Source organism: Micromesistius poutassou (genome assembly GCF_964030765.1).
Source record: "Micromesistius poutassou genome assembly, chromosome: 9".
Classification (NCBI taxonomy): domain Eukaryota; kingdom Metazoa; phylum Chordata; class Actinopteri; order Gadiformes; family Gadidae; genus Micromesistius; species Micromesistius poutassou.
In genome coordinates, this window is record NC_140279.1 from 8,528,621 (window position 1) to 8,540,372 (window position 11,752).

General features: G+C 44.7%; 1 protein-coding gene across 1 annotated transcript; it reads right to left on the minus strand.

Annotated features, from left to right (window-relative positions):
• Positions 1 to 1,083: 1,083 nt before the first annotated feature.
• On the minus strand, positions 1,084 to 11,340 carry clocka (clock circadian regulator a; the record flags this gene model as incomplete). Its single annotated transcript, XM_084473555.1, has 19 exons — positions 1,084 to 1,404; positions 1,751 to 1,997; positions 2,403 to 2,560; positions 2,878 to 3,063; positions 3,510 to 3,683; positions 4,095 to 4,247; positions 4,429 to 4,517; positions 6,437 to 6,572; positions 6,685 to 6,760; positions 6,845 to 6,992; positions 7,168 to 7,274; positions 8,882 to 8,964; positions 9,093 to 9,202; positions 9,303 to 9,416; positions 9,635 to 9,755; positions 10,011 to 10,100; positions 10,627 to 10,718; positions 10,870 to 11,018; positions 11,309 to 11,340. The coding sequence occupies 19 exons, from the start codon at positions 11,338 to 11,340 to the stop codon at positions 1,084 to 1,086; spliced, it is 2,586 nt and encodes an 861-aa protein (XP_084329681.1).
• Between the last annotated feature and the right edge of the window lie 412 nt (positions 11,341 to 11,752).

Genomic DNA, 11,752 nt, shown 5'->3' on the forward strand with positions numbered 1-11,752 from the left:
TCACCTTACTTTGCAGTTTGCTGAATGGACTTCATCACATCCTGATTCTGAATAATCACCAGTGTAGCCTCTTTGGTATATTAATCTAAAATATTGATACGTCTCTCTCACTTTGAACCTTTGCAGACAGTTACGACTAGGGAAGGCTATTTATTTCAAAATAATTCTTCGTCAGATTTGTTAAAATTCTCTATACCCTGAAAGCAGTCAATAAATCGTAAATGCTCTGACAAAAAAATGAATGGGTATCATTGGCGGTCGAAGTCCTGTAATAGGCTCATCCAATCATTTAATTCTGCCCGAATAAAACTACACCTGTTGGTCTATCTACCTACCCGGCCCATTGTGCATGACTAGAGTCTTCCAACAGACTAGGCAAACCTATTGTTAAAGCTAGCGAGCTAGTCACGTGTTTTGGGGGAATGACTTACGAGCAAGTCCTGGGGTGCCATTTATTCAGTTTCATATAAAATATTTCTCTCTATTTTCACCATATATTTACATCTTATATTACACGTTACTTTCTTTATATTAAAAGTCAACTTTATGACATTCTTAAAAATATCTTCTGAGTCTTATTGAGAATGTGCCATGGATCAAACAACAGGCCTGCTGTGAGCCGCTGCCACGACGCCAGTTCATTCTGATAGGTTCACTGGAGCATGCATGCACCAACACACACAGACACACACACACACACACACACACACACACACACACACACACACACACACACACACACACACACACTAAGGAAAGATGGTGGTATTGGTGGTGTGGTCTGTCCATCAGTCTGGGAGTCTGCCCACCTGTCGCCATGAAAACAAGACCCCTCTAGGGAGAGAGTAATGAGGCATAGTCGCATGGCCTCTCTCAGCCACCCTGTGCAGCTCATGCAAAAGGCTGAGCCCCGGGGATCTCTGGAGTAAGGTCACGCAGCAAAGCATCTTGGTAGAAAACCAACAAAGTTCCTGCTACTCAATTCCCCTTCTGTTGCCTTTGTGCTTCTCAATGCTGAACGTCCAAATCCCCAAAGAATCCTTACCTGCAACAACCTAGGGATTTTTTGTCCTTGTCCCCCGGTTATTGCGTGGCGGATCTCTCCGACAGACTGCCAGCCCTGTGGGAGGGCCGCTGATGTCGATGCTGTTGCTGTTGTTGCTGCTGTTGCTGTTGTAACTGTTGCTGTTGTTGTAGCTGCTGTAGCTGTAGCTGCTGTTGCTGATGTAGCTGCTGCTGCTGTTGTTGGTGCTGTTGCTGCTGTTGTTGGTGTTGTTGCTGCTGCTGTTGTTGTTGTTGCTGCTGTTGCTGCAGCGTGGCAGTGAACGCACCCTGCTGCTGCAGCGGGAAGCCTGCCTGCAGGATGAACTGTGTGGACTGGTTGCCGTGGAGCAGCCGAGGAGCCTGGAGAGGGGGGGAAAAAAAATCTAAGAATATCTAATGTAACCTGGAAGCTATTTGGGGCTAGCAAGCAGGCTAGCTTAATGCTAATGTACTGAACGGGGACACACACCGTTATCACATAAAGGTGTGTGTAACCATGCAACCACCTGCAGTTGACAAACAGATGAGCGCAAGGAGAATGTTCAGAGTTCAGAGTAGGGTCCAGTCTGAACTCCACTGGACCCCAGTGGATTTCTTCATTCCTTGTTTTTCCAGTGCAGGCCCAGTTTCTGTACACTGTTTGCAAACTTTATCCATCTAAATTCTGTCCTTGACTTCTGGATGCTTTAGAGGGCTGTTCTGTTACCTGGAGGAACGGGGTCTGCTGCGCGGCCACCAGGGCCTGCGTGGGCTGCAGTGCCGTGCTCTGGGGCGGCTGGCCCTGCTTCTCCTGCGTCTGCTGCTGGGAGATGCTTATGGTGTGCGTCTGGCCCTGCTGGGGGGCGAAGGCTGTCACCACTCGACCCATGAACACGCTGGTGGGCAGCATCACCGCGCCGCACGCCACCTGGCCCGTCACCAGCTTGGTGAGGAGCTGCTGGCCCGCCGGGAACCTGGCAGGAGGAGAGGAGGACGAGTCAAGACCATTGTCGCCTCACACATTAACACCAGGTATAGAGGAAAGGGGGGGGGGGGGGGGGGGGGGCGGGTGAGTAGGAGGACAGCGGAGAAGAGAGAGGGGAGATGGGAGCAGGGCGGGGGTTGAATCTTAATTGCATCTATTTTTCACTTTTTCATGCCATTCACTTTTTATTAGTGTCTGCAATAATTCAGAATTCACTGGAAAATATATATCCGAAAATCATATCATTGATACATTTCAATTGGTCATAGGAAAATATACACAGTGTATCAGAGAATCCGCTCTTCACTTTCCCCTCATTAACATAGTTAATGAGACATAAATCCAGCTTCTTCCAGGTCAATAAGATGAGTGGTTTCATAGGGAGGCTGGGTACCGGATCTGGCCCAGGCGCTCATCGGGGAAGGAGGTGGGAGCGCTGGAACCCGTGTTCTGGGACAGGCTGGTGGCCAACTGGACCATGTGGCTCGCACCCTGCTGGGCGATCATCATGGTGTTGTACAGTGAAGCCGGGCGCAGCGCGTTTTGCTGAGGCTACAACACAACAACACACAGCTGCTAGTAGCGGGGCATTCCAAACCAAAAATATGAACCAAGGTTACATATTTTAAAACTTGACCTGGTGATTCCTTTGACCTACTGCGGACAGTAATTGTGAATCTTTTCATAAAAATATTATTTGTTATAATACTAAATAAAGTAAAATATTAAGTAATAATACTGTTATAATCAAATGATTTATCTGTTATCAACATTTAGAGAGCTTAGGGTTGGGGGTTGCCACATATGTAAATAAATGAATATGGCTTGAAAGTAGGCAGGGTGAATGTAAGGGTCAGGCTGTGTATGACCTGCGGGAGAGCTGTGTTCTGCTCTCGCAGGAGGCTTTTCCGGGGCTGGGCCTGGTGTTGGACAGCGTGTTGCTGCTGTAAGCTGCTCTGTAGGCCCGCTGTAGACACCATCTGGCCCTGCAGCCCGTCCTGGGTGATCTGCACGCCGCCCAGGTTCAGTCCCCCTGGTCCCTGCTGCAGGAACATCTACCACAACAAACACAACATCAACACCACCACAGATAGAAGATAGCATGGAGACTGCTGGGCTCAAGATAGCCTCTGCTCTTGTTATTAAGCATTGGTATACCCACAGTGAAAGCTTAAATAAAGCCAGCCTTAAGAAATAGATATACTGTCTTCATTTATTTTTATTTGATAATCATTCATATGTTATGTTTTATTCTTATGAAGTTGGATGTACAGTGTGTACATAAAAAACTCATAAAACTGAATCTGAATAACTAAAAATATAACACCAAGCCCAGACGGATTGTAGTTTGATGCAACAAAACGGGCTTCATCTCCCCGGAAGAGTTAAACTGGTAAACAAAGAGCTCATTGACCCTCATGTCCTCCCTATTGTGAAGAGACGCAACCTTGGAGAACGTCACACAGTGATCAGGAAAAGTTCCGTGGCGGATGGGTCTCACCTGGAGGTTCTGGCCCTGCACCTTCTGCAGCTCCTCCCGGATCTGCCGCAGCTCATCCTGCTGCCGCTGGATGTTGGCCTCGATCAAACGTGTCCGCTGCTCCAGCTCATCCTTCAGGTGCTGCGTGGGCTCCTGTTGCACAGGGTCCTGCTGCTGGGGGAACTGCAGCACCGCCTGCTGGGGGCACACACACACACACGCACGCACACACAAGCAAAAGCACACACGCATGCACACACGCATGCACACACTCACAGCAAACACACCCACGTGAACCACGCATAGACAGTGACAGACACACAAATAATGTTTTGAGTTCCCATGTGCTAAAATTGCCCCCCTTGCCTTTATTTTCGTTCTCCAGCACTTCGATTCAAAAGTGCCCTCCAGGCCAGTGTTGTTATAATTGTATTTGATGCGGCTCGTGGAACATGATGTGCCGCTAGAGTGCAGTCATTACAGGGAGGCGTGTGACGCAGGGGTTTGACATTGTGGTTCATGACGGCTTTCACCAGCAGCGAGTCTATGTGGAGCCTGCTGTGTTTATTATCACGCATGCACAGATTGCACCATTGAGTTCCTTACTTGGCCACTAGGCTGTATCTGGTGTCGCTGTTGTTGATTATGCTGTTGTTGTTGCTGCTGCTGTTGATGTTTTTGTTGTTGCTGTTGTTGTTTTGGTTGTGACACCATGGATGGAGCCATGTTGAGTCCTGTGGTCTGGGAGCTCATAGAGTGCTGATGGATAGAGATTAAATAATAAACACAAAACTTGACAAAATAAGCTGCAATCCAACAATATTTTAACCTTAGGTTATCCAATGTCCAACAGTCAATTGCAATCTATGAAAATCAATTAAATCTATGTCCCTACAACGATATATTTTGTTATCCACTATTATGTCCCTCCTTGACCAACCTGACTGCTGATTGAGGACCTTTGTGATGACATCATCTCGATAACGGAGATGGATGGTCTCCTATCGCCTTGGAGCTGAGTCTGGGACGCTTGGTTACAAGGGACACACACATACACTCTTTAGCCTCACATTATGAATGAAAAGGACCACGGTTACGGTACATATCACGATGCGACACTAGGAGATGCTAGACCGCAGGGAAACTGAGCAACATTTGCTTTTTGTTTGGCCGTGCCTTTGTTTCAGATAAGGGCCACTATGTCAATGTTTTAACAAGGACAAAATATATCACAACTCTACTTATGATAACTGAACATCTGAATCTGTTAATGGACTTTTCCTATTCTGCGGATCGGACATCCAGATTAAAGAGTGTGTTTTTCTTCACATGTTCTTGAACAGCACTAGTGCTGCAGTAGCCTGGAAATCCAGACCCCCATCTATTAAGCTGTAGGGTCTGGCAACGAGTAATGAAAATGGCCCAACTCAAGGGGCGGCACCAAGCATGCATTTGAAAATATCATTGCACGCAATTGGATAACACTACGACCAATCAGAAGAATACAAAGGATGACGTATCCAGACCAGTGGAGCTAACCAATAGATAAGACTCTTGCCGTATCCGGTCGGTAAAACAGCAACGCTTTTGGCCAGTCTATATCAGATACACCGATGTGATTGGTTAATGTTCTGGGCCAGGGGAATCGGGGAGTGAGCATTAGTGGTGGATTTCATGATTTGTTTGAATGAATCAGTTTGCGTCGGTCAGTTCGCCAAGAAGAGTCGTTCATTCATTCGTTCGTTCGCATTTCCGGTAGTGGTGAATCATGATTCTCAGTCACTGAGTCGGTCAGACTCGGCTCCTCCCTCGTTCTCGTTCAAACTAATCGCGAATGCACGTTCACGAATGCCGAGTTGGTCAGACTCGGCTCCTCCCTCGTTCTCGTTCAAACAAATCACGATCGTGCAATGGTGCAAACAGTCAACAATCAACACAACATTAACTAAGTTCCTTTTAGCTGAGGAGTGCTTCATGTTCGGAATCGAGATGTTGTTGCCCGGCTGACTCTCATGACTTCTCAGTCCTCAAGTCTTCACTGCTAAACACAGTCAGTGAACGAACAGCGACTCGCGAGTCAGCGCGACTCAGCGACTAGTGGGTGGAGCTGGGAGTCGAGTCTCGGCGAACAAACGAGACGAACAACGACAAACGAGAGCGGCGAATCAGGTCGGTTCGTTTGTTTTAAAGAGTCGTTTGATCGAACTGATTCGTTCGCGAACGAGCCACCACTAGTGAGCATATGGCTCATTCCCAGAGTGACTCACTGAGCAGATTCAAATTGTGCTCTCGCGAGAACTCTGGATTTCCAGGGTAACCCATTATATAAGACACAGAAAAATACCTCAAATCGAATTATCTGAGAAGTATTGTCCTTTCTACTACACAATTATTGGCCCGTCTCATGTGCAACCTGTTTTACGTTGAAGCTCTGCTGTAACCAAGTTTGACTCAAACCAAGAATTATCCCAAAGATCTGACTTCATCCACACAACATTTTACTAGTGACATTGTAGTTTTTCTTTTTGAAGCAATATTCAAATAAACATATTGTGTTTTGAACAAGTGGACCGTTTCTGTAATAAAATGGGGGAAAATACCTCAACGTCAACTAAATTGTCACAACAGCCCTGTTATCTAGAAAGAACTAGAGTGGGCGCGTAATGAGTGACGGAGTCTCACGCGAACATGCCTTCACATCGCAAAGATCAGTGATCAGTTGCGCTCTCTGATTGAACGGTTTGGCCATAATGTATACCTTAGGGCAAATTCATACTGGTGTACTTTCTATACTGTTTATACCATCAACCCCTACACACACGCACGCACGCACGCACGCACGCACGCACGCACACACACACACACACACACACACACACACACACACACACACACACACACACACACACACACACACACACACACACACACACACACACACAGCTTACAGGAGGGGTCGGAGGCTGCCGTGTGGGAGGTCTTGGAGCTCCTGGATGACGGGGTGCTGCTGTGGTTGAAGCGCTCCATGGCCTCCTTCAGGCTAGATGTGTTGAGCTGGGACTCAGAGTCAGAATCAAGGGACTGCTTAGAGAGGAGGAAGGAAGGGGGGACAAGGGTGGTCAAACAGCAACCCCATGGGAAAATGTTATCGTAAAGTGTAATAATTGGGTTAACAACTGCATGTAGAATATCTCACCTTAACCACGGCCATCTTGGGCGTTGCTTCTTCGATCCCCAGTTCTCTGCGCTGCTCCACTCTTACCTCGGCATAGCTGTGGAGAAGAGAATTTGAGTGAGGAAGACTGTGGGGGACTGTGGGAGGCCATGCTCGGACAGGGGAGGGTTATAGGCGGTACCTGACGACAGTATGTGTGCACACGATGAACTCAGGCCGAGAGTTCCACTGGTGGTAAGTGATGTAGTAGTGTGTCTGGATCCAGATCCACTGCTGGCCCTTTGTGAGAAACCTATAGTAGCAAGACTTGCCCTTGCCATACTGCATTACTACAAGGACAGACAGACAAACTTTTCTAATCAAATGTTTATGTTTATAGCATTCAAATGTAGCCCATTACAAAACCCTTTTAGGTTAGAAACTGTAAACAACAATACATTTTACAGCCTGACCCAGCGGCATCATTTTTAAAATAAAAAAACAAAGATAAATTAATAGACTCACAGTGTTCATGGCATTTAGCCAGTGTTTCTAGGTCGTCTATATGGTAATAGTCATACCCAGATGTTCCAAGCACTTCAAATGGTAAATAGCCTATGATTGGCAAAGCTCTAGAAAACACATGAAGACAATACAGTTAACAAAAAAAATACACTTTTTGAATAATTTCAATAAGGCCATGCTGTAAAATGTGGTATTGTGTTGTTTAGATTGGTTGTTGTTTCCCAAAATGTGGAGAGTATTAAGCGGCTTTAAACAAAAATCCCCTGAGATACAGAAACTGTGGCATTCAACTACTAAACAGTTCTGCTCCAGGGCAGCATAGAAACACCCCAACTGAAAATCACCAATGACATACTTCATACCTCAGCCGACTCTGGCTGCCTCACTATCCTTCTCCTCCTTGATAGCAGCACTGCCTTTGATACCATCAACCATGCCATCTTCCTCACACAACTTCAGTATTCCCTTGGCATATCAGCACCGACATCAATACATCTCCATTATATCTGTATATCTTCCACCACCCCTGGTGTCCCCCAGAGTTCAATGCTTGGTCCCCTACTCTTCGTCATTCTGTACATGTATGTACTTCCTCTTGGATAGATCCTCCGCCGTCACAGCCTTCATTTCTACCGCTACGCTGATGACCCTCAACTGCCTCTCCTCCACAACCACCCCCTCAGCCAGCCCCTCCACCCTCACCACCTGCCATACATTATAAAATAATTGATGCAACGTAACTTTCTCAAGCTCAACTGCAATAAATGTGAAATCCTAATCGTCACTCCCAACTCAATCACCTGCTCCACCCACTCACTGAACATCAATGGCTCCATCGTCACCCCCTGCACACAGGGTTGCAACATTGGAATCATCCTTGACCCCACTCTTTCGTTCCTACCTTACATCAACCAGAGCAATAAATGCCTTCTTCCACCTGAGGAACATTATCCACCTCTGGCCCTCTCTGTCCTCAAAAACTGACAAACGGACAGTATTTTTTTAGATTACCTCAAATCTAGGTTCACCTAACAAAATCCTCAATAAACTTCAATACGTCCACAACTCTCAGGCCGCATGCTAATCTCTACCCGCCTCCAAGGACACCCCCGTCCTTCACAACCTCCACGGCTCCCGGTTAAATATAGGATTCACTTTAGAATACTCCTGTGTCTCCTCCTATGTGTCTTTACGTAAACCTTCCCTTCTTCCAAAATAAGAGCGTTCAGGAAACACTCCTCAGAAGTTCATAGGCTATGACATAAAACCCGGAAAAACAGATTGTTTGTGAGACTATACTTCATAACAACAACTAGTATGGATGCCCGCAGGGACCTCTTTGCGATTCTATGCTGAATCAGATTAATCAGTTATTAGAACTGCTTGCGATGGTTGAACATGAGCGAGAAATTATCAGGTGATGTTTATAATTGTAAGCTATAATGTATCATAATGCTAATGTTAGAATGGGTGTTAAGTTTGCCTCTAGTGCTTGCTGAAAGTTCACTTTAGCCTATCAATGAAATTGGCAGCCATTGTTGTGACATGAACTGGAACCTCCGAAACTCCCGGAAGCTCTGAGAGTTTTGAAGGTGGCATTATGCTTACTGTGTGTCAACTCTTTGAAGTATCTTTGAATAAATAGAAAAGTGCTAACAAGTTGAATGCATGATTATTATTATTTAGCAGCAGAACCTCTATAAGTCGCCAGTACCTGTGGTCCAAGAAGAGGAACTTCCACTCCAAACTATGTCTGGATGTGAACTCCACATAAGGCTCTTCTACAGTGCACATCTCCTGTGGAATCAAGAGAGGTAGGTGAGTTCAAAATTTGTTTTACAGAAATCATGTTAGAACTGCTGAAATAAAGGTATAATGATGTTATCGTTGATGTTACCACAACGTGAGATGTGCTTGAAGGTCACCTTAATGAACTGTGGTTTGGCTAGACGCACAGTTGCTACAAAACACGCTCGCTCTTCAAAGGCAGCGTTTAGGGATCCCGGCAGCAAACCCTTCCGAGTACAGTCAGGCACTGGGGTTAAAGGGTACAAGTCAACATCAGAGTAAGTGCCTGATGAGGGAATGTTATTTTGATTGGTAAAGCATTTGTTGGTGTCATTAGACGGACCCACCAGTATTAAAGGACTTGAAGTTTCCAGTGAACCTCACATAGTCATATACAGGTGGTTCTTCGGGGTCCCTCGTACCTCTGAGCATGTGGCAACAGAACTCCAACTGATTTTTGGCTGGGGAGGGAAATTAATCGCATTGATAATTCATTCAATTTGTTTCTAATTACACCTCGCACCTAGAAAAGTTCTATCTATCTCAATCAGGTCCAAAACCTAGATATTTTCCTAATCTGATGGTGCATTTTCCTTGATAAAGAAGCAGCTAATGACAACGTACAAGATGTTGGTTAGAGATGAATATGAAGATATTTGGCTGTAACTAACGTGCATACTTTTGAGATATTCTGGCGTGAGTGTCTCTCCCTCCAGGACATGAGATGACAGAGCCTTATAAATATCTGAGTGCTCCACAGCAGGCAGGAAGTTCAACAGATTCTGATCCATCAGATCACACTGAAAAGTGCACACACACAAACACACACATACATACACATACACACACACACACACACACACACACACACACACACACACACACACACACACACACACACACACACACACACACACACACTCGTTAACAACAATCAATATGTGTACATGATTTACAAATCTATTGAAGCAGCCATGTGTATATTGTGGTAGATTAATTGATTTTAGGCTGCTTAGCTTGGTTATGGATTCACAATGTCAGCCTGTGTTACTTACTGGTAAGTGTTCTAGGAGGGAGATGACGCTCTCAGATACGTAAATGATATTGCCATCAGTCAAAATGGCTAGGAAAAATCCATCCAAAGCCTGTTAAGATCAAATAAATGTAAATAGTTGTCATTCAGAACATTCACTTATTCCCCTGGGAGTACATGGAATGGGTAAAAGTAAGCATATCACATGTTTCAATTTAAGTATGGAGGTACTGGAGGTCTTTGTTATGTTATAGTTTTTCAACTGTATGTTTCAAGGGTTTAAATTTGATTTAATGATTTAATGCTGCCCAAAATGCTATCACATCCATTTTGGGCTCCATTAAGTCATTAAATCAATCAAAATCGAAATCAAATGTTGAACCATGAAAAGGCAAGGCAAGGCAAGGCAACTTTATTTATATAGCACTTTTCATACACAAGGCAGACTCAAAGTGCTTCACATATAAACAAAAAAACGAAACGAAAACATGATTAAGATCATAAATCACAATCAAAATCGCAAAGAATAACTTCCATATCTATTTTAAGAAATTACATTTATTATGATAGCAACATCTTGCCTAGCTCTAGACTCCAGCCAAGAACAATGGATGGATCATTCAGTGGATAAAACTCACCTCCAGCATCAGCTGAGTGAACTCTTCATTACTAAGAAAAGAAGGTTTCCAGTCTTGCCAGATTTCACTGGACTCGGACTGAGCAGCAATCTCTGAGAGAGGGACAAGAGTGTCAGAGAGAGGGTTGGAGAGAGAGAATGAGAAAAGGAATTTGTCAGGATTATGTTTCACCTCCCGATCTTATCTGCAACTCCCACTACTCTTCATCAATGTAAGGTCATGCTGGGTCTTGGAGTTCCTCACCTTTATGCTTACACAGGTAGTCAATGCTGCTCTGCAAGATGGTCGACTTGTCCATCTTCCGGCTGTTGCCTGGCAACATGGTGCCCAGCTCCTTGATGAGGACATTGAACTGGTCTCTACGTTTCTTCTCAGACTTGTTTCGAGACACTCTGGGAGACCAAATAGAGATAAAGGGGAATAATGATACAACAGCAACTCACAGTGAACATATTGAACCATGGTGATGCAGCTAACATCATCCTCGCCATTTCCGATGACGGCAATATTAGTAGGGGCTCTATTTGGGATGCTATGAATACAGTGTTTGCTACGAGTGAGTATTTGTAAGTGTGTGTATGTGTAAGTGCTGTTCTCTGAATATTTTATGAAGCATTATAGCATGTAAGAAGATGTGAAAGATATGGTGAGTTGTGTGCTTGGGTCAGGGTTAAATGTCCACCGTTTTGCTTTGTCTTTCTCGTCTTCTTCCATTGAACCATTAAATATACAGCTGTCATCTCTGTGTAAAAAAAAAGAAAACACACACAAGCACGTGCAAAACACAAACACACACACACACACACACACACACACACACACACACACACACACACACACACAGGATTATGTTTTTCTATATCGTAGAAAGTTTCCTGTACAAACAGTTCAAACAGTTCAAACTTTCCTCAAATTTTGACCATATTGCTGCTTTGAAATTATGAAATTATAAAAAGTTTGAAAAAGATTATAACAATAAAGTATTATGAACCAGCCACAACATATATAATGCCTAAATACCTATGCAAGAGTGATAGTCTTATCCAAATCCCTAAGTGCAGTCGGGACTGATATAACTACACCAGAGATGCGACGTCAGAGAGCAGTGACGTGCGCCTCATTAGTC